Source organism: Zonotrichia leucophrys, chromosome 7, assembly GCF_028769735.1.
Source record: "Zonotrichia leucophrys gambelii isolate GWCS_2022_RI chromosome 7, RI_Zleu_2.0, whole genome shotgun sequence".
NCBI classification, from domain to species: domain Eukaryota; kingdom Metazoa; phylum Chordata; class Aves; order Passeriformes; family Passerellidae; genus Zonotrichia; species Zonotrichia leucophrys.
Window position 1 is genome coordinate 29,469,354 of NC_088177.1, and position 23,098 is coordinate 29,492,451.

General features: G+C 43.7%; 1 protein-coding gene across 2 annotated transcripts in view; it reads right to left on the minus strand.

Annotated features, from left to right (window-relative positions):
- The window catches only part of LOC135450101 (unconventional myosin-X-like), an 87,984-nt gene that overhangs the window by 39,927 nt on the left and 24,959 nt on the right, over nt 1–23,098 (minus strand). For both annotated transcript variants that reach the window (XM_064717898.1, XM_064717897.1), the window contains exons 6-18: nt 19,791–19,915; nt 18,478–18,491; nt 17,777–17,861; nt 16,166–16,269; nt 14,716–14,845; nt 13,769–13,887; nt 10,050–10,196; nt 9,262–9,362; nt 7,318–7,384; nt 6,768–6,860; nt 3,254–3,322; nt 2,318–2,400; nt 679–787 (exon numbers count right to left, since the gene is read on the minus strand). In XM_064717898.1, coding sequence (XP_064573968.1) covers nt 679–787; nt 2,318–2,400; nt 3,254–3,322; nt 6,768–6,860; nt 7,318–7,384; nt 9,262–9,362; nt 10,050–10,196; nt 13,769–13,887; nt 14,716–14,845; nt 16,166–16,269; nt 17,777–17,861; nt 18,478–18,491; nt 19,791–19,915 — 1,246 coding nt within the window. The remainder of the gene's footprint in view (nt 1–678; nt 788–2,317; nt 2,401–3,253; nt 3,323–6,767; nt 6,861–7,317; nt 7,385–9,261; nt 9,363–10,049; nt 10,197–13,768; nt 13,888–14,715; nt 14,846–16,165; nt 16,270–17,776; nt 17,862–18,477; nt 18,492–19,790; nt 19,916–23,098) is intronic.

Consider the following 23,098-nt stretch of genomic DNA (forward strand, 5'->3'; position numbering starts at 1 on the left):
CCCAAAGAATCAGTCACTACAGAAGGGAAAGGGGCTATATTTGATGCAGTAAGATCTTCATGCAGCCCTCCCATTCCTAATGTCCTCCTTTGACTCTGCCTACCAAAATTTCATTAACCCACGAGATTCCTTCCTGTCCAAAACATACCCACACAGTCTGCTCTTAAGACTATTTATATGGCCATCCTTGTTCTTGGAGCTGTATAGCTTTTGTGAGTTAGTTTTACAAGTCTCTCAAACTTTAAATATAGGAAAAAAAACCCAGTGAAATGAACAGGTCTGCAGACAATCCAAGTGTGTGAGATTCATGCTTGCAAGGTCCTCCTAACGAGGTTTTATTGGAATTGTCACCATACCTGCAAAAATGTGGCCTAAAAGGACACATACACTTAGCTGGAACACCAAACCAATATGAAAGATCAAACAACCTCAAGAACTTCATACACTTAGCAAAGTACTCTTCTCCTCTGTCACTCTGCTTCATCTTATCATCTCACATTTTATACCAGACAGAAATCCTTGGGGCAGTGGCACTGTCTTTTTTTAGCACTGCAACATTCCTGCACATTTTCAGTGCTGGACACAAAACAAGGATGAATGACTCCTCTTGGCTGCAGGCCTTGCTTTACCCATCTGCTGCTCCCCAGAAGCCTGCTGCTCTCTTGGAAAACATCATACCCTGAACTGGGAACTGACAGTCGGTCTGCGCCTCTGGGTGCCCATCTTCAGTGTCTCTTCACTGCAACGACTGCAGACTCTTTCAAAAAGGTCATAGATGAAGTCCAGCCTAAGGGAGAAGAAAAGATTTAAAGAAGATGAAAGACACCTACCACCTGTGAGAAGATGGTTCTTATTGTCAGCTACTGCCCTGTCCTGTTGTGAAACATCTCATTTTTATACCTGCTGTGCCAGAGGAAGCAGTTCAGCTGGCACTTCAGTGAGGAAATTAATACTTCCCATGTGGCTGCCCAGATCCCGTGGGCTGCCTTATATGCCACACTCAGATGCAAAGCCAGAAGTCCCCTCCCACACTTTCAAGTAGGATATTACACAAAGGAAAATCTCCCTTCTGCACTGGCTGGGACACCTCCCTTGAGCAAGGAGGGGATCTCAAGGACACCTCCCCTGAGCAAGCATAAGCCCCCAGGCAAAGCTGCCTTGAAGGTATGCCAGCTGGACTGATGCTGTCATGCCTCCCAAATCATGATCAGCCCCCATGATACGATCATGAAATTGGAAGCCCAGCTCTTCTGCAGCAAGAGGAGTTCTAGAGCTGCCCTCCATGTAGCTAGCCCTCCAGTTCTAGGGAATCTTCCACCATTTTGCCACTCCTCAGACATTGGCACTGGTTCTTACAAAGTTGCCCAAAGTTCTTTAGAGCTGCTTGTGCCAGTTTATTGTTATGGCTGCTTCTGGCCCAGCTTCCCTTTTGGCACGTTGAAAAAGCCTGAGTCCTTCTATTATGCTGGACAATAACAACCACAATTCTGGTCTCAAGCCTCATGTAAAATGTTCCCCAGATGCTACTGTCCAAGTAAGACAACTATGAGCAGCTCATGGTCTCAGCTCCCTCAGGTTGTTTCAAAGCTTCTCAGTGCACACTCTGCAGCAGCTTCAAAGAAGATGCAGTTCTGAAACAGTCTCATCAGGCTGGAGCCCAGAGGCAATACATGGACTGTGGTAAGAGGCACATGGTAGAGTTGCTGCTCAAAGACTTATAGGATCCTCTGTAGTATTAAATGCCTCCCTCCTACTAGGCCCTGCTTCTGTTTCCCAGATCTTGCTCAAGATCAAAATTAGCTCATTTCTCTAAGATCATGTTGCAGCTCTGGGATATAACATTAGAGTCCATGCCCAGTCCCACAGCAACAGCTCACTCTAGCTCAGGATAAGGACAGATGATTTCCACTAACCAGCAGGCTGGAAAACAAGCAGCATCTGTACAGAAGCTGGCAACTGACAGCATGGCAAAGAGCACTGACTCATTCAGGGAAAACTTTGCCATTGTAGGTATAGAGAGATAAGAGGAAGGAAGAAAAGGGAAGGAGAAAGGGAAAAAACCAAATTGCTTGGAGGGATGTCTGTCATGCTGTTAAAGCTCTTTTTAAAACTGGGACAACATGAGTCCTGATTAAATCTGTGCCTCATCTGACTTCTCCAGCTCTGCTTTCTTCTATCAGGACACTTCAGCACAAAGAGAAGAATGATTAAGAATGATGCCTGATGCTCTGACAAAAGCAACTGCTTTCCTTGGTCTGGTTTATTACGTGAATGCAATTAGTACTGCCCAACAGATGTGGCCTGCTGACAAGCATACCTGCTGTCTTTCAGCATGTTTAAAATGTCATCACGAAAGGTGTCTCTGTTCTTCTCCAGAAAGCCTCTGACATCATACAGCACCTGCAACACAGACACAGCCACTAGAGCAGCACCATACAGATCATGAAGTCCTTCCACATTTACATGCCAATGTACAAGGCCTCCAGCAGAGCTACACAGGAACACTGCAGGCATGTGCCAAGATCTGAATTTCTGGGGTCAAAGAGCTACAGAGTTCTGCAGTTACTGGCAAGAGAGTGGCTTTTAGCCATCAATTAAAAAAAAAACAAAAAAAAACCCCTAAAAAACAAGAGCCAAGTGAAACAGCTGCAAAGATTTGCCTGGCAGGAGAAGGTCTGTGTGGAAATCCTCTGCAAGGTGTGAGGTAAGGAGAGTGAAGAGAACGGCCACCCAGTGCCCCAACTTCCCAACCACAAGTGCTCAGCAGATTATTCTGGGAGGAGGTTAGTCCTTCTTTAATGTGCAGGTGTCCTCCCTTGACACACCTTCATCTGCTTCATATCTCTTCACAACAAAGAGCAACATTTAACCTTGAAGGCTTGGTAACCTTTTCCTTTCTGCAATAGGTATGCAGTCTTTCCTCCTCCTGAAAAGTCAAATTTTCCTTGTGACTTTTCCTTTGAGTTTTGTTTGTTTGTGAATGTCCAAGAAAAGACAACATGAATAACAGAAGTAAGGAGTTTATCCCCCAAACAAAAAGTTACCTGAGAAACTCAAACATCCAAGTTGGAGAATTTAGTACTGCAGGGTGACATGCTATTTTAAGCTCATCACACTCGTTGTGCTTTGGTATGGGACATTAAATGTGTGGAAACACACAGATCAGAGATGTTCTTGGTTTTTGGAATCTAGAATTGAGGACCTCAAGTCCAGAATATACCAAGCATCTCACAAACACATCATGAACACCTACCTCCCCTGCATAATGTCTTATGCCAAACTGATGGTCTGTCACCCGAGGCTTCACATAGTAGGGGTTGCTCTGAAATGAAAGAAAAAGAAGTTGTCTTATAATGCTGGTATAAGAATAGAAAGTCAGTCAGGAACTCTGCCATGACTATGACAAGGCTGGGATGGGCAAGGACCTTTGCTCTTGCAGAGCCCGACCACATCTGCTGCAGCTGGCGGCAGCTACATTGCAAATATGTTACTCAAATTTAAGATGGAAATATCCAGCCCTTCAAGGCATTTCTCATGTGAGCAAGGGCTTGCAGAATCAAGGCTGCGGAGGCATGCCATGGATGAAATGTTAATTCTTGTGTGTCTGACACCTGAGGAGACTGAGCTCCACACAAACCATGTGGTGCAGGACACAGGATCAGGATGCAGGGAAGATGGCAGCTTTGCATAACACCTCCACACCTTTTCTTCATCAAAGAAAATAAAATACCAATTTCCTGTCTTCGTCTATATTTTATCTTTCTTTGTACCTCTCTTCCCCTACATTCAATATTCAGTTTTCTATTTTTCCTCTCACCTTTTCCCCTTCCTTTTTCTGTTCTGTGAAAACCATTTTAACTGATTAAGAGCAGCCATGCTGTTCCAGACCAAAGATCTATCCAGCAGTATTCTGCCTCTAGCACTGGCTATGGAGGATAGAGTACAAAGAAAGAAAGTAAATCATACTTTCATCCTAATATTCCCTCAAACTCTAGTTCTTTCTATGAGGCCTGCCTAACTAGTAAACCCAAAGGGATTTCTCTTTGAAATACTTGCTCACTCCACAAGTGAACCCATGCAGACTTCCTGCACCTGGAGTGTCCTTTCACAGGGAGCTCTCAACCAACCACATGTGGAACTAGAGCTGCTTGGATTTACGCCTGGCTTCCATTAGTACCATTAATCTTCTACAGGCCATGTGTGACTTTTACACCCATCATACCCATCCAAGATGTCTTGTCTCCACACTGCAGGTCCCTTCAATGCAGTTTTCTGTAGCACTGAAGCTGTACCAGACCTGCTTTTTTTCCATCACAGCCTCTGTCTGGGTCTCACTCCTGAAGAGCAACAGTCAGTTCAGAGGCCATCATTTCAAAGGTGAAATCAGGACTCTTTTCCTTCAGGTACAGCACTTTACATTTATCTATTCTGCTTTTCATTTTCATTTTCACTTTACAACGCAATCAGTCTCATGAGGCCCCTCTCAGACCAGCCTTCCCTGTGAGTCAGCAGAAATCCTCAGTGCTTGTCTCACTTGTAGGCCCTCCTGTCATTGAGGTAATTGACCTTTTACATTCTGTGAATTTACCCAATTGTGAAAACAGAACGACAGGCCTATAGTTTCCTACAACACTTTCTAAAAATTAATATAATCCCCCACCTCCTCAGACAAAAATACTAAGAAAATTTTAAGTAACATGTTGCATGATGCTGTTTGTAATTCAGCTCTTTCATCTTCAAGATCTTTTAGCAGTATTTAGCAGGTGGACAGCTTCTGATGCTGATAATTTGTTAGTGCTACTGAAAATTTTTTCATGTGTTTTTCTTTTCACACTGATCCCCTTTCATTGCTCTACCCTTCCCCCATACAGTCATCTTTTTCCAACCACAAATTTCCCTGCCTCCCACTCCAAATATGACTGCTACTGGATCTCTCATGTGGATTGGCGTCCTGTTCTCCTCTCCCTCTCCACCAAGCCCTTATATTTCACCCATGCTCACAACACTTTTGGTTCCTTCTGCTATCTTCCCTATTGCTCCTCTCTCCAGTTGTTACAGAGGTCATATTCTCTTAAATCTCAGCTTTAAGCTTTTCCTCCTTAAGACTACAGCATTCCACAGAAAATACAGAGAAGAGGGCTTGTTCTCCTCAGGCTTCCCAGCAATGCTGGCTGGATGTCTTCCAATTCTCTTCCAGCCAGCACTAGAGACTTTAACTAGTATAAAAAAATGCTTTTGCCTTCAGCAAATGCAAGTCCTAGTGCACTCTCCACTGTTCCCCCCTGCACTTATAACTCAGCCTCTTCCATCTCCTGCAAGCTTCCTAGGGTTCCACATTAACTGCTATTGCCTCAAAGCAGACAGAGGTGACACTATGGACAGCTTAATGAGAAGGCTACTCAATGCACAGAAATCACCAAAAATAGCAGCCAAAATGTAGTGGGGCATAAAGGAATGCAAAATAATACTGGCAGTCTCATGCTGCTGTACAATAAACCACAGGTACCTTCTTACCAAGGGAACTGCATTCTGGTCTGATTATTTATCTCAGAAAAGAATAGAGAAAAAAATATGTAGACAAATTCAGAAATGAACGGCAGAAAGAAAGAGGAGCTTTGAAACTTCTCCATTTGGATACAAACTAAAGAGTTTGGGACAGTTGAGAAAGAAAATTCATAACAAGTGATAACATTAAAAATATTCATTAGTTCCATATTAAGAAATACCAACAACCGTTTTTTAAAAATAAGTTATAACAGGCATTCTCACATTTCTTGACCTGCAAGACAAGGCAAAGTCACAGTGGACTAAATTGAAGGTCTTGATTTAAGCCCAAGGAAAATATATATTTCCTCAGAGCTGAATGTAGCCAACCAAAAGTCATTGTTATTTCTTCTAACTAAGTAATTAGTATTACTAGCAGAGTTACAGTGCATATATGAAAAATGAGAATATCTGCATATGTGCCAATTTTAAAAATTCAGATAAAGGATACAGATTTGTATGTTTTTGGGCTTGGATGAAGCCTGAATTAGATGACTAGAAAACATATTTGCTGACAATGCTCCTACTGAAGTAGTTAATTATTCCATAAGTCCATGCTACAGGCTTTAATTTGCTTTGTTTTCAGTCTATTTGCTATTTAGAACAAAGTGTTGGCTGTACCAGAGACAACAAGGGATTGCTACAGTGATCTCAGTGGGGTTTCTGTGTCCCCAGGATAGCTTTCTGACCTGCATGAAAAAGTTCCACTACTGTGTCCAGAACACAAGACAGAGGATGAAAGAATTTAATTAATTAGGAACAATAAGAGAGCTTTCATTAAAAGTCATGAGGCAAAAGCCGTCCCCAGCCCCAGGAGACAGATTTGACATGCTTTGGAGCAGACTGCTGTGAGTCAGCTGGCAGGAGAAACCCACACACACTGTGCAGCCACATCCTGCGCCTGGGGTGCTGCCTCGTGTCCCGTCGCAGAGCAGCAGAACCTGACCCCATCCCCTCCTGCAGAGTCAAACCTCCTGTGCCCCAGCCTGTGGAATGCACACTCCCTCTTCCCTGTGTGCACAGGAGCCCAGGCTCAGGTTCCTTTCCATATTACTGGTGCTCAGTGCAGCCTTATTAAACACTCGCAGGTTCGGGCCTAAGGCGTTTTAAATTTACTGCACAAAGCACATATTTTACATCAACAAAACCTTCACTTTAGGTTTTGAAATGCTGATGGGGCTAACATACTGATCATTTGCCTGCCAGGTTATTTTCTTACTTACCATATGCTGGCTGTGAAGTTTTTCCAGAAGGGTGTTGTCTGTGCCTTTGGGGAATCGACTCTCTTCATTCACCAAAGCCAGTAGACCTAGTTTCTACAGCCAAACAAGAGACAAGCTTTTACAGTCAGCAAAAGCTTTCACTACACAGCACCAAGCCAAGAACTGGAGATCTGAACAGACCATTGAGCAATAACCCTTGAGTTATACCCAGCAAAACTCAAACTGAAAGCCGAATTCTGGACAGTTGATGCATTCAGCAAGCAGATCATAAGTGGAGATTGTTTATAGAAAATTCACATTAAGGTTTTACTTGAATGCTAATCCCTGTCTAAAACTGTGACCCCCTTCCTAAGCTTACTCTCAACAATAAGCAGAGATCTGCTTTCTTGAGCCAGAACCATGGGTAGAACAGCTCATACATTTGCCAGGTCACTATGGGAAGAGGATCTAAGCAACTATCTGCTTTTAAAACCAGGAAATGCCAGGGAAGATCTCAAGACACTCAGGAGTCCCCACTGATCCCTAGAAAGTGTCACAGGTAACTGCTTACCTTTTCAATAAGGTCCAGGCACTCTGCATTATCCATCCAGTCAATGGCTTCCCAGTTTATCCCTTCCCTGATAGACAAGAACAAACAGAACAAAGTTGTGAAATGCAAGATCCAATGTCTTGGGGTGTAGGAGAGCAGAAGTAACTGAGCCTGGCAGTTGTCCCAGGACTCAAGGTGATTTGCAGGAATTAGGCTTTGTTATGGCTTATGGCTGAGGACGATGAATAAGGGACACAATGCACTGCTAACACAAGGAGATTGGAAATAAGAGCCAGCCTTTCTTATCCACACCAGTGACATAGACTGATGCTTTTCTTATAGTCATTGAGCAAATTTCACATGAATTTTAAGACTGTGCACTTTCTGGAGTGAAGAGCAGCAGCCACACAGTGGCGATGATGGACAGTTTGCTACACAGCTTCAAGAGTCAGCTCCTGACCCACCAATCTGGAAAGCAGGAACATCTGAAGCACATCTGCCAGAAGACTGAACCACAGCTCACAGGTCCACCAGGAGAAGAGACTGGAGAGAGTTTTCAGGGAGAGTTTTGAAGAGGATGACACAGATAAGCTTTGGCCTGTCATGCAGGGAGCCTAGAGGGTGGCCCTGCATCTTTCAGAATCGGAGCTGATGTAGGGACAGTAGTGCAATAATGTGCTTTGAAAATCACCCATGACATCCTGTAAATGCTGAATGGGTTTTTCGCCCTTACCATCTTCTTATACTCCCATAGTACAGGATATGCCTATTTTCAGAATTCAGAGAAACCTAGAATAAATCTTAAGAATACAAGGAAGACTAGAGGCTATGTGTGAAGCTACTTACTGACATTCTGATAACTCCTCCTTTCAGGTGGAGACTAACATTTTGAAGATAGTGGATCTGTTGCATTCAATGCTTCAGCCCAGGCTTCATACTTTAATGTTCAAAGCATCAAGACGAGATACATGAACCTACTTACTAAGCCTGAGGGAGCAGAGCTTATATGGTGAAAGATGAGCTTTAAGTATATTGCCTTAGAATTATTTGATATGTAGTCAATTGAAAAACCCAACTCAAAAAAATCTTACTCCTTCCAAAGTTCAGCCACATAACTTAAATATCTATGCAACCATCAGGAAAAAATCATTTGTCATGATGGCACCATTTTTAATACAAGATTCCTGCAATGGTGGAACTGGCCTGAGAAGTGAGCACATAAATAGCCTTGCAATTTTGTAATCTTTAGAATTTAATGAATTGCCTATTCAACCATCTCACTTTACAAGGCTGCTCTCATTTGCCCTCACTGACCCTATTCAATTCCTTCATTCACAAACATAAAGGCTTCTGTTTCAGAGCAACAACTGAAGTATTTGACTAGCAGCCTTCTCTAGAAGCAGAAATACTCTAGAACATCACAGGTACTTCACAAAATACAATCCAATATGAAGCCCACAGAAGAGGAAAAAGCTGTGCAGAAGGTCCCAAGCTCAGGCTGATGTAAATCTTGCTAAGGAAAAGAGTCCTTTTCACAGTATAGGAACTTCTAGGACAGAAGGAGCTGTCAGATATCTCTCCCTATCTTTAGGGAATTTCCTTTTTGCACACCAGGATTCCATCTGCATTACACCACCACTGCCATGGATAAATCATTAGCAAAGTCAGTAACACACCCAGTGACCATATAGTCTAATGGGTTAAAGCCCAGGAACTTTCCATTCAGCTGAGAGACAGAAGGAAATCTGGAATTTCTGCACACTACAATGGAGAATGCTTTTTCCTGGAGACAAGTGACTTATGCTGGCAAAGCACATGGACAATGCTTAACAAGACACATCCACGGCCAGGGTTGTACTAAGGTCTCTCCTGCTTCAGTGGTAGGGACTGAGCAGCACAGGAGGAATGATGTCCTCCCTCCCAGTACCATGAAAGCAGTGGGGCCCCACTCCCACTGTTTGTCACCTGTTGTACTCCAGCTGCTCCAAGGAAAAGATGTGTTTGTTGAAATATTCCTGGAGTTTCTCGTTTGCATAGTTTATGTTAAACTGCTCAAAACGATTCACCTGCAAGAAGAAACAATTATCAAATTTTACATTCTTGTTCCTGAGCTCTAAAAGGATCTATAGCAGCAAAAGGGAAGGTGCCAGGCTTGGAGTAAAGGCAGAGAACATAGTGGTGTCAGGTGGATATGAGGAGGACAGTATGGAGAGGTCCACTAGGAGAACAGCTTTTGTAGCCCATGCAAGGCTAATTCATAGTAAAGCATGCCAAAGACAATTATGTTTCTCTTCTTGGAAGAAATAAATTCCCTAACAGTTAGGTCACAGGGCTTTATCTTCTGTGAAATATCTGAGCAGTCACTCTATGACTGTTCAACACACATCTCATATCAGCTGTAGTGAGAAGCATCACATGCAGGATTCTCCACACAACACAAAACAGATGTAAACAAACAATGTACATGTAGGGTTTGGAGAGCTGGTTCACATACAAATAAAAAATTCAGTATTATCTATCACAGCAGATCTGCTTAGGGTCTGTATCACAAACCTTGAACATCAGCCTGTATGAATGTGGCTGGCAGAAATGGGCAGCTAAATATATCTTCCTGCTTTCAGGGGAAAGTGGCAGGGTAGAGATTCCAGAATGCCCTATGCTATCCTTACCAGGATGCAAACCCACCAAAGTTTCTTCCAATATGCATCAATATCTCCAAAACCAACCCACCCCACAAAAAACAAAATCCTGACCTGAAAGTTCTCGAAGCCAAAGATATCCAGGATGCCCACAGACTTAAAGTTTTCCTTGCCTTTGATCTTTGTATTAATCTTGCTAATGAGCCATGAAAAACACTGGGAATAGAGTGCCATAGAGAGGGAATCCCTGGAGTCAGCTGCCTGTAAATACAGAGAGAAAAAATGAGTCACAAAGAAAAGAGAAGACATAAGGGCCACACAAATCTCTGTGGGACTTCAGGTTCCTCCACTCCTCTTCAGGTTTCTCAGGCTGTGTACAGCGCAGTATTTATTAGTAACAAGTTTTCAAATAGCCAGGCCACACACAGACATGCCATAATCTTTGGGTAACTGCACTTGAGAGGGTGAAGGAAGTAACAAAATCAGTGACATTTTTTGGAACAAGTGCTGGGACAGGGAAGGTGACAAAATACCTCATAACTAAGCCCACAGGAGTAATTTGTGTCACCTGAGCCAACATTTGCAGTGACAGGCAAGGTATCTCGGTTCAGTACTCCTAGCAGAGCTGTCAAATGGGTGTCTGCTCAGCTTTCAAAAAACTGGTAGGGCAGGATTTAAGGGAATATTCTGTCACCAAGTTACCCTCAAAAATTCCCTTTCCAAACCATTCCTGCAAACAGCATTATCCTACCAGAATCCAATTAGACTGGCCAACAGCCAGGACACATGCCCCAGAAGTTCATGGGTTGAAACTTTGCTGCAGTTGACCCAACATCCCATTCAGATACCATAACCAAGTGTCACACATGGGAAAAATAACTTAAATTGCAATCACTAACAGGCACGAGATAATTGAGTGTATGAAAGCATGTAGATGAACATCCAAAATCAAACTTTTCGTATCTTAAGCAAAAGCCTACTACCTGATAGCTGCACAAGGGATGGGCTGGTTGCATATTTTGGTAACACTTGGACACACAAAAAAGGCACACCTTAAATCCTCCAGTTAATAAAGAGACATGATACAGAACCACAAACTGGGAGTCTGATGTCATGTGCTGTCCTTCTGCACATACACTATTTAGAATGGGAAACCAGAGTTTAGGGTTCTGGAAAGACAAGAAGGCCAAAAATAAGGGTCCCTAACAAGAAGACATGATCTCAGAGGACAGCAAAAGGAGCCAGGAGAGAAGATGGCAAAGATCATGACTGGAAGAAAGATGCTGGAAGTGGGGAAAGATCCTGGAGATCAGAGACATGGAGATAAATGTCAGAGCATGCCCAAGGACCTTGGCTAGTAGTACGGAGACTGGTAACTGCAACTGCACAATATAAACCCAGACAAGCTTTTGCCCAACCCTCTTGGACAAACTGCAAACTCCCAACTGAGAAAAGAAGTTGACATCTAGAGAGTTCCAGAGAATGTAATGCTGAGGGGCGAGCGAGCCAGTACATTAAATAATCAAGTAGGGTGAAAGCTGTAATCTTGTCATTTCATAAATAAACTGCAGTAAATAGATTGCAGGTTGTTTCCCCTGTCTCACCTATGACACCAGCAGGGCAATTCCTTCAGTAGGCCAGACCAGCAATGACAGATCTTCCAAATGCACCCGAGCCCCCTTCAGTTTTACAACCCTAAATAACACGAGCTCTTTGCTAATAGCACAGGCAGGCCAGCTGTTTCTGATCCCTTCCAGTGTCTCACAAACTTCTGAGGCCCAGCCTGCCAGATCCTTCTTTTCACCCAACCACACTGGTTTTCTCCTCCTTTCTCTTCCTAGGTACTATTTCCTCTTCAGCAGCTCAAAGTTGACACAGAATAACCTCCCTTCTCCACTAAAGAGAACATTTCAAAGCATGGGCACACACGCCTTTTCTGGCTGTTTCTTCTCTCTCATCAGATGATCTGCCTTATTGGTTGGGACTAAGAATGCCCTCAAGGCCATGCCTCTGTAGTGTATCTGGCTACGCAGTAAGTTGGACACATTTTCCAGGAACAGGACCTCCCCATCCAGCTGTAAGCAGTCACTTTCCCCACAGTATGGCTCAAATGAGATTCTCAAAGGCGTCTTTCATCCTGCCAGCTTTGCCTGCCTTAGGCCAGTTCATCCCTTCAGCCCACTGAAATGTCAAAGCTCAGACGGGTAACGAGCCCATTACATAATGAGAAATCCCCAGCAATGCTACCCCACAAGTGGGAAAAGGTGGGTGCAGCACTTAGGGCTTAGGCAGGAACAGCCTTTACAGGCCCACTGTTGAGTGCAGCAGGCTCACAGCTAAATGGCAGCATCCACTTGCTATCACAATTTTCTTGTGGCCTTGGTACTTCACTGGGCTCCAAGCAGTAAGTGTGGGGTCCAATACACACACATGTCAGGAACAGCTATACCAGCAGGGGAAGCTCTGCTCAGGGAGACTGTCAATTCTACAACTGCATGCCATTGCTGTGGACTGCAAGAAGTGCCTCTGGTATAATCTGTTATCCAACCTTACACACTGCTAGAGAAAGATGTGGCTTATTTAGAAGAGACAGCTGAACAAGAAAACTGTGGTGTCTGATATTGATGATATCTACCACAGACTACAGGCTGGAAAATATTTTTCACACAATTTCACTGCAAAGAAAGGTCACAGAATATGCAGAAAAAGGAGATCATTTCTTAAAGGCAAAGCTCGGTTTGTGATATATTAGCATGTGTGTCTGCAGCAAGAAAATAAGCAACTACGCTACCATAATGAGCACTGCTGAGACTTCAGCTTGAACACAGTGCCCAGTTAGGGGCACTCCACTTCTTAAAAGATGTGGGAAAACAGAGACAGAAGACAAAGAGATTTAGAAAATTACTTACAAGGAAGCACTGAAGGAACTGGATTGTTTAGCTTAGAAAAGAGAACACCACATGAAAAACTTCACAGAAGCCAAAGCTTGTAAGGTGGACAGCTGGGATGTCAAAGGTAATCTAAATTATGAGGAAAATCTTTTCAACTCCAGACTCCACTGCAGCTAAAGCAGGATACTTAAAGATGCTGTGAAATTCCTTCCATGGGAAATCTGAAGGAAAGTTAGACAGACATCCATCAGAGAGAGTCTAGTAACTCTGGCTTCTCTGCCAATGCAGGCGTTGGATTGATAACCCTCTGCAGTCTGTGCCAGCACATGATTTCCATTACAGATGTTCATTTTGCTATACCATGGTGCCTTTTCCATCGTAGTAATAGTACTCCCTGCCTTCCAGTGCCTTGCATTTTATTAATGACAGAGGATTTTCTACAGTTATCTGTGCATGGCCTAAAACACCAAGAGTGCCCTCAAGTGATCAGCAGCACCACAAGAGCTGCATGTCAGTTTATGTGGTCCTCCTTTGTGGTTGTATGGATCCAGAAAGAAGCTGCTGTGGGGTAACAGCCCAACTGCCAGATATTTTGTGGGAATTGTGTGCCAGCTTTTCTTTCCAGTAAACACAGCACAGCCTGGAAGTTCTGCAGGTTAAAGCACGCACACATGCAACTACCACAAAGCATCTGATGCACCTTCTGCATGACACAAGTATGACCAGCTCCTGGTGAGTGAAGGTGACTTAAAACCAGTATTGTGCAGGTGAACTCCCCTGTAAAGCCTGAAAAGCAGAGTCAACACTGGGACCTGAGCTACCAATAAGGGCAAAATACCTGAAAAACAGGAGGCCCTAGGCTGGAGTGGGTGACACAGAGGAAGACTCAGGGCCTGGAAATGCAGAAGTGGCAGAAGTGGAAGCAGGCACTGGGACACTTACCTGCTCCACAGTGAGAGGAGAGCTGATCTCTTCCCCACGCAGAATCATGGACCTCTGGGTCAGCACTTCAGAGAGCTGAAAGGCGTCCAAGCCCAGGAGGTCACTGGCAACATTCAGCACTAAAAGGAAGAGACACATTTTTCTCCTGCATGGATCCCCATCACTCAGGGATATTTTTGCAGCTCAGTGAGGAAATCCCAGGGACTTCTACAAAAGAGGTGATTAAACTCCAGCACAAAACACACTGCCTCTTACTTGATTCCCTTGGGCATACCCAAAGCTGTAGGCTCACATACCCAGTCTGAGGCTCATATACCCATTACACAGCACAGTCAGGTACTCATGTAAGTCAGCCTTCCTGCTGACAACAGCAAGAGCAAAACCATGTGTAAGACTCAGCACCAGCAAAACACTGCCTGAGAAGATATGTTTTGTAAAAGCACAATACTGCAGTCTGAGCATGGGATTGCTAAACTTGGATGTTGAGAGGCAATTAACTTACAACTTGAAACACTTGTAATACATTTTTATTGCTTGTGTCTGTTTTGGGACTCGCTTTGCAGACCAGCTGAGATTAAATAACTGTAACAGAGTGCACACTAGCAACTGCTTCAAATGAAGACGGGGGAAAGGCTCTAACAGAGCACTTTTATCTCAAACTCCTTCCTGATCTATTTCTTCCATTTCTTTCAATTCAAAAGAGAAACTGTGAGGCTGTGGACTCAGTCTGAGAATATCGAGGAGCACAAATAGATCACAGGGCCACAGACCAACTAAATCCCACTGGTACCCAGGGGCAATGCTTCTGTAGAGTTCAACTACAGGGAAGCTGCTGGTGAGGGTACTGCAGACCAGCATAACAGAGAGAGAAAGGAATAGGGAGAGGGCTTTATTGGGCACCTTATGGGGCTTTGCATGGTCTACCAAGTTGCTAAAGTCCTACTTACCTGCTTTTGTTGTAATCTGGGCCCCACCAGCTGTCATGAATTCAACATTTCCCAAATGAAGTGTGCCAGAAAGAAGCTTGAAGATGTCTCTGATTTCCTCAGTGCTGAAGTCCACCACCTTCATGGCAGTCTGTGCAAAACCAAACAGCTAATGTTAGCTGCAGGTACAGCCAGGTACACTGGAGCCGGGCCAGGTGTGTGTAAGATGTAAAACTCAGAATTACAATCACCATGAATACAAATGAAATGGAATGGCACAGCACCTCTCTGAGCTATACATTTGTCAATGATCTTTACTGTCTCGCATTCTCTCTTACATTTACTCTATTGCCAGCTAAGGCAGGTGGGCATTGTCCCCATCCTCAGGTTGCACTTTGCTGCCATCACTGACGGTCTGACACAAGAAAGAGAATGTTTGAGCCTGTGTGAGGAAATCCTACCCTGAACACTGGCAGCACAGGTTACAGATGTTACTGGATGGCTTCCACATTCTCACTTATTTTCTTCCCTGAAGGATGGATCCATATAAGATACTTAATTTACTCTGATCCACATAACCCCCTTAATTCATTCTTAGTACAGTAGATTTATGCAGCAAGATTTAAAACCAGGCTTTCAGCATTAACTGTTAGATGGTTGGAAAGAGATTATCAGATAATGAGGAAGTATGGCCCATTCCCTCTTAATGCCTGCATGTGAGCCAGGGTTTTTGGGGCATAAATTGACTTTGAGAGGTAGGGCACAGCCTTCATGCATGCACCCTGTCAGTGGGGCACTCTGGGCTTCTAGTTCCCTTCTTTCCTCCAGCATCTCTTCAGCTGAAGAATAAATGCCATATTGCCATTGAAACTTCTGCTGTGCAGGTGCCTCCCTCCCTTAAATCACACCCAACCAGGAGGTACTGAAATCCTAAGCTGACTCTACTCATCTTGCTTATCTGGTTTCACCGACATTATTAAAGTCTTCAGGCCAAAAAGTGTTATCAAATAAAACATGAATTTGCACATTCATCCTGCTAATCCCTTAACCTCTGATAAACAGGTGTCTGTTAAATCTCTGTGATATTTCAGAATAGGGGATTTGCCCAGGTGATATAACTTCACTGGACTATTTCTGGAGAACAGTACCTTCAGGCCATACTCTTCCCCTTCCAATGGTCAGTCTGAGGTTCCCTGAATCAGGCTATCTAGGAGGCTCCCACAAACCATTATGGGCTGCTCCCCCAAATTTTCTATCATTCTCAATTATCACTCATATTGACTGTTTTCCAAACCCCCCAATTTCTGTACACTAAAGCCACTTTTTGAGTCTCATTTTAGCTGGGTTTTGGACTTGAACACCAAATTCTGGCTTAGGGCAAATCAATTCTGCCTGTAAGATCTAGACCATGCAGCATGTTAGTCCATGAGCCTGTGCCCAAAAGTTCAGGAGGAGTTAGGACTGGACTCACCATGACCTTCCTGAACATCTCTGCATCATTCAGGTTCTCATCAGTCACGCAGCCAGACTGGTTCAAGTAGTGATAAGTCTCTGGCTCACACAGAGAGAGGCTCTCTGCAACAGGAGAAAAAGAGGCAGGGGAGAGACAACAATTTATTTAGCAACCAGTCTTTTGGTTCATAGGAGAGGAGGGTGTGAGGGTGTGCTGTAACAAAGCTTGCAGATGGTATGCAAAGTAATTTAGAACAGTCAAATCCCAAGCTGCAGAGTCTCAGAAGAATATCTCAATACTGAATTGACTCAAGAAAAAACCTTTTAATTCTAGATCCAAAAGTGTACAGAAAAATAGTCTTAACTGTATATATATGGTAATGACCTCTAAATTAGATATCATCACTTGACACAGAGTTCAGAGAGTCACAGTCAGATTTCTGAAGACATTCAGCGCTAAGCAGCAGTTAAAAACTGAGCATAGTTCACAAAACTAAATGTAAACCCAGAATTAGGACTCTGTATATTTGCTGTGCAACCACATCTTAAACACTATCTGCAGATTTGATCCCCCATTTTGAAAAGAACATAAGATAATTAAAACATCAATGGAGAAAGGAGGCAAGGATGATCAAGAGCCAAAACCACATTACAGATGGGGAGCTGAAGCAGCCTGGGACACAAGCTTGGAGAAGTAGATGGGGAAGAATAGCAGAGATCTGCTGAAGAAAGGAATCTGTTTTGTATGTTTTCCCTAAGCAATTGATAATAACCATCATCCTCACTATTTTCCTTTGCTTTAGATTAATCTCTGAATTGACCTAAGTAGCCATTCCTGCACATACCCCCTAAAACTGAAATCCTACTCCCTCCTACTCTGTCAGGCCCAAATCTTCCATCTGATTATCCTAACACACAGAAACCAAAAGCATAAAGAAATTCCCCAGGCCCTCAAAACCAGAGTACAACTGTAGCATGTCCCTGCCTGCCTATCTGGCCTCTCCAGAAACACCATCAGTGCTCAGCAATGCCTGGGACAGACACACACAGAAGTTGTTAGGGGGCTGCTGCACTACAGAGAGGATTTGTCCACAGGCTGCAGCTGCCCCTTTCTCTGTGTGCACTTTTTCAGACCCACCTCTCTTCCCCAGGTACAGAGCTATAAACCATTTGTTCAGACACAACACATGTTTTGTGTAGTACTCTAGTACCTTCACTACATCACTGGTCTTTGTAATTCTTCTCTCTACTATTACCTATACTGAAGATTTGTTCTAAAATATATCTATCAGTCCATCCTTTGAACTCCCTGAACAGCTCCCACCAGCAAATGAATCAAGATTCTTTACCCTTCCTCTGCCTCTAGACAGTTCCATCACCTCATCACTTTGCACGTACTTTTTCCTTCAGCACAGAATGCCTGAAGTCTTTTCTCAAAAGGAATTTTTGTCATCCTCAGCCTCCTTCTCTTAACTCTCCTTTCTGTTTGCCACAAAATCACCACATTGCTGGCCTTCAAGAAGAAGCTACATATCAAGTACATGAACTATCCATGCTCTAACTCACTTACACCTGCTTCACACGTTGGACTGGAAACAGCACAAAAGACATATCCAGAAAATGAAATTACCTTTCTCCTCCCCGCTCACACCAGCTAGCAGAGCATAAAAGATGTGGTAATTCCGCTCCCCGGGGTTCTGATGTACCACCCTGTTCTGAAACAAAGAATACAAGAGTAATACAGCAGAAAAAGATCCGACTTGTGGTTGCAAAGGCCAAGAGAGGACCAGGATACAGGTAAATCTCCTGGGTCAATGCACAAGAGGGGTTTCTTGCTATTTAATGATAGTTTTGTCTAAGTAAATTCTACATCAAGATCTTTGTGGCTGTGCTGGGCATACACATTAGCAAACTGAACTTTGTCAGTTCTGGCCCTGCTCCTCAGTGAATTCCCAACTCCAAAGTAAACTACATCCAATCAGAGATGCCTGCTTTTGGAGTTGTACCCCATGTGCTTCTCTGTGGAGCCGCATTTCCAGGTACTTCTCTCTCCCTTTCTCCTCAGCTAACAGTTCTTTCTTGGATTCTTTCTGTAATGCACAGAGTTTATCAAAGATGGGAGAACAGGCTGTGGTAAATACAGCCTGTATCTATCACACAGAGGCTCACAAAGAGGCTGCTCTGCCTCTTCCTCATCTGGGGCAGTTGCAGTAGTAACACAGGAGCTGATGTCTACATGCTGCAGTGCAGACAGCCTCATCCAGGAGGTGATCTGGCACTGCCTTCTCTGAGGAGAGGGCTCACCCAGCACTCAGTGGAGGTGACACCTACCTTTTCCAGTAAATCTGAATAGCACGTTAAGGAAAAAACATCCAAGTGACAGAAGCACAGATTTCTTGATGATAGGCACATTGGGATGAACCCTGCAACCAGCAACAAATCGTGAAATAACTGACAGTTTGGAAAGCCAGTAGAGTGGTTCTAAAATCATCTTAGATCATCCTCTCTATTCACTGTCCAAGGAGGTATGATGTGCCAAAGAGATATTTAAAAGGGCAGGGCCAGGTAGAGCACAGATAACCCAACAAAAGATGAGCCACATTAGGGACACCTAGAAAGATTAGAGGCCACTCTTATCTGAAAGCCTGCCTTGCACACAGCAAGTCTTGCATCAGTTCTCACTGCTCCTGCAGGAGACCACTATCTTAAATCTCCTGACAGCACAAAGAGCAGAGGCCAAACAATCCCAGTCTGTCATTTACAACAGCAGTAAATTCATCTGGCTGCTACTCCACTGCCAATTGGTGTGGTTTGCAGTCAGCAGCAGCTTTGAACACACATCAGGAAATGCAGCCAGGGCAGCTTTACCTCCCTCAGGTAGACAAAAGATGTGTCAAAGCCTTTGGGAGAGGAGTACCTGGCCATACAGGGAAGAAAGCCATCATGGCTCAACACAGTTTGACTGTGTCCAATCTCCACTGTCCTTCTTGTTCCTGGAACAGGCTCCCCACAGAAGTGGTCACGTCACCAAGCTCAACAGAGTACAAGGAGCATCTGAACAGTGTTCATAAGTCCTATGATTTCATTTTAGGTAGTCTTGAGAGGAGCAGGGAGTTGGATCTAATGATCTTTATGGGTCCTTCCCAAATTGAAATATTCTGTGATTCTATGACTAGGGTTCCAAGGTCCACTGACAGCCCAAAACAGGGACTCATAATTCTCTTCTGCACCCAAATATTGTGCAGAATATATTTATTCTTACTTTGGCCTCGCCTTTCTCAATCACAAATTCATTGGCAGAGCTAAGATAAATGAACAATTTTATGTGGAGCAAACAGAATGTAATCAACCTAGGGAATCCTCCAAGGTAGAAAATTCCAGGGTTTTAAGCATCGAGTGTTGAGATTAATGAAGTGAAAAGTCAAACTATGCCCCTACCTAAGGCAGTACTGAGACAAAAGGTTCCCAGAGTTAGGTGCTGCAGAGCCACAAAACAAACACTTATTCCCTGTTTAAGTTGCAAATTTTCCCACTGTTGTAAATTGACTTTGAAGAACTTTGATGAGGGATTTCCTGACCTACACTGAGCTCGTCCTGGTCTTTGCTCATTCAATTCATTTCTGGTGCACTGCAGAAAAGGATACAATCAGTGACTCGGCCTCCCTGGATGTGCCCATGTTGAGAGAAGTGCAGCTGGATGAACTTGCCAAAGCGGCTGGAGTTGTTGTTATAAACTGTCTTGGCATTTCCAAAGGCCTCCAGAATGGGGCTGTAGAAACAAGGCAATGAAGATATGATTAGTGATGGGATATCATTAAAACAAAGTGTCTGCCCAGTCTTTTGACATTTGCACGCTGTGTCCTGCCACGAGAGATTTATTTGTTACAGCACCAGCCTGGACAAGCAGGAAGAGCTCAAGGGAAAGGAAGGATGGCAAGAGCAATTTAACAGGCTGATAGATAAATTTTAACCCTTTGGGATTGCAGTTAATTAAATCAGTCTCCAGTCTGTATGGGCAGCTGGTGCTCACACTGTCAAGGGCATTCCCCACCAGTGTGGCTTGAGGAAATGAAAGGTGGCAAGAGCAGCCAGGCTGTGTCCTCTACACAGCACATCCCACGAATGCAAGTGTACTTTTTCAAGGATTTTCAGAGGCATCAGACATATATGGCAAACAATTTGTAGCTTCAAACCACATACTTCTATATTCATTCTACTTTTTTTCCTTCTGCCTTTGATCAACAATCTCTTAAAATTACAGGCAAACATCTTCAAACTAACAAACAGTAATAAAACAATTTGTTTGGTACTTAAATTTTATACTAGAACACACAAGCCCTTCTTACCTAAATCTTGCTTAGGCTGATATAAGCTACATGGTTTCCAAGTGTAGGGACTATACACACACTATAGATTTGGAAATTACATTCTAAGAGTACCATCATCATCCACTTCAGGTCCAAAAAAAAAGGGGCAAAAAAATCTATCACCAAACATCAGAGCAGCCATAAATTGAAGAATTTTGTCTGCTGTGCACCTTCCCATCTTCAGGAAAAAACAGTTAAAATGCTTGGTACTTGCTTCACAGAACAGTACATGGGAAAAGCCTAAACCACTCAAACTGACACACAGAATCCAGGATTAAAATATTCATTTCTGCAATTAAACCAATTCTAAAATAATCTGAAGGGCTGACAAGCAAGGAATCGCAGAGATGCTATAAGAACAGCCTGTATGTTTTCATGTCCAATTTTAAAACATACACAGTTTTAAACAAAAATTATTGCTGTTATTACCCTGAGAAATACTGACTTTTAGACATCTCCACAGATCTATTGTGCAGTCCCACTGGAGACTGGAGCAGATATGGGATTGTTCACAAGTTAGTAAATACAGCATAAAAGATAACCACAACTAGAGATACCCTAGAGTTTGCAGAAGGCTTCAGGCCCTGCAAGTGTTACCTAAAGGAGAGCTGTGCTTAAGGAAATAGTCAACAACCTTCAGGAAAATCCAGGCAGTATTTTCCTAACACCTCTTGAAACAATGGCTTTCAAGTAACAAGGACAGAAATGAAAATTCCTCTGTTATAACACACTACAACCACTAAAATGCCAGTTAGAGAAATCTGGGTGCACAGATCAGGAAAGTTCCTTGCTCTGGAGAATCTGAACTCCAAGACCCACACCTCTGAAACAAGGATGCAAATAAGGACATTGCACAGAAATATCCACACCACTGTCATGAATCAACAAAATTAATGGGGACAGGCAGGAAAAGGGACAGCAGGGTTATGTTATATGACCACCACAGATGCAGTGAGAGTGCAGGAGCCAGCTGGCCAATCTTTGTGGCTCTAAATCATGTTAAATTATATAAGAAAAGCACAAGGAAATGTCTTTATAGTTCAGTTTGGCAATGGGCTCACACACACAAGTGCAAAGTCATGCAGGCTTAGGGGAGGAAATAAGCAGGAGGGTGTCTGAGCAGTGGCAAGGCAGAGGGTGGGGTGAGCTGGGTCAGCCAGGAATGAGGGCAGGGGCCTGGGCTGTGCCAGCAGCACATCACAGCGTGGCACAGAGGCAGAAGTGCACTGCAAGGGGGAGCAGCACATCAGGAAGGTGATGCTGGCTGCTCGCTGGGCATGGGCAGGATGCACTCCAGCATTCAAACTAATGGGAACCAGTTTCAGCAGGGCAGCAGAAAGAGAAGTCTGGAGTTCAGAAATACTGCACCATATGCAGCTCAGGATTCTGATGCAACAGTTGAAGACAAAAAGATGTGAAGACTTGGAGGGTGAATAGCAGGAAAGGTGGTTTTGCTGTCAGCAGTGGCACCCAACATGGAGAAGGGAGCTTCAGAGTGAAGCAAGCAAGAAAAAAAAGCTGAAAAGTTAACAGAATTTTTAATGAACTGATGGATATTTTCAAGAAGGAAAAGAGACAAAATCAACAGTGTCAAAGGAGTTTTGAGAGCCTGATTTGTGAGAAATACCCCAAGTTGGAAGTTCCAAACCAAGCAAATTATAGAAAGCTGATGAACACTTTGTTTGCAATGCCATCTGAAACTGAGAAATAATACAGTGTGGTTCCTTGGTATGTGCTGGGCTGCAAGCATGAAAATCCACCATAAGTGAACCTGAGAAGGGCCAATGCCAGAACAAGTGCAGCTGAACTCCAAACACATGAGGCAGAGTCCACAGGAGACACAGTAGCTTCTGGGTCTGGGCCAGGCCTTCAGCTTCTTGTCTTCAGAGAAAAGGTGACAAATCAGATTCTCTTGCATTCACATTGCAATGGTTCATGTAGCACTAGGGACGCACACAGCACAGGTTGTGATCTCTAACTTCACTCCAGCTCACAGCTGTGGCATCTCACAGACTCAGGGATCACCTACCCAGCACCATAAGCTCTCTGATCACTGTCAAGTTATCACTTCACTGCTAAGAGAGCTTAAGCCTTCTAAGCCGCTTGCCTTAAAGCAGATTTTGCAGATCTTAAGTCATGACTGTACTGCTCTTCAGAGCTTTTTCCAATTTGCCCCCATGCCTGCTAAGACCTCCACACGTGCAAAGGATAAATCATCCAACAACAGTCTCTGGAACACCAGGTCCAAGGGCAGCAGCCCTTCTGCTCAAGGCTGCTCTGCTTTATAAGGACCTAAAACCCACAGTGCTCTCACAGCTGCCTCCTCTGGAGGTTTCTGCAACTATCATAGGCTCCATCTGGGACTAATCTGCAGCCTCACCCTGACAGTACCAAACTGCAGGACTGCCAGCAAGGTCCTTCAGCCACAGGCAAGACAGTCTGGGAAATTCTAATGGAATTTGTTTAATATAATTCAGGTACTAAGGAAAACAAGGACACAAACAACAAAACAGATGTATCTTTCCTGCCTCTTCCCCAGGCTTACCTGATGTCAAACACCTACTGTCCTCCATTTCTTAGCCTCA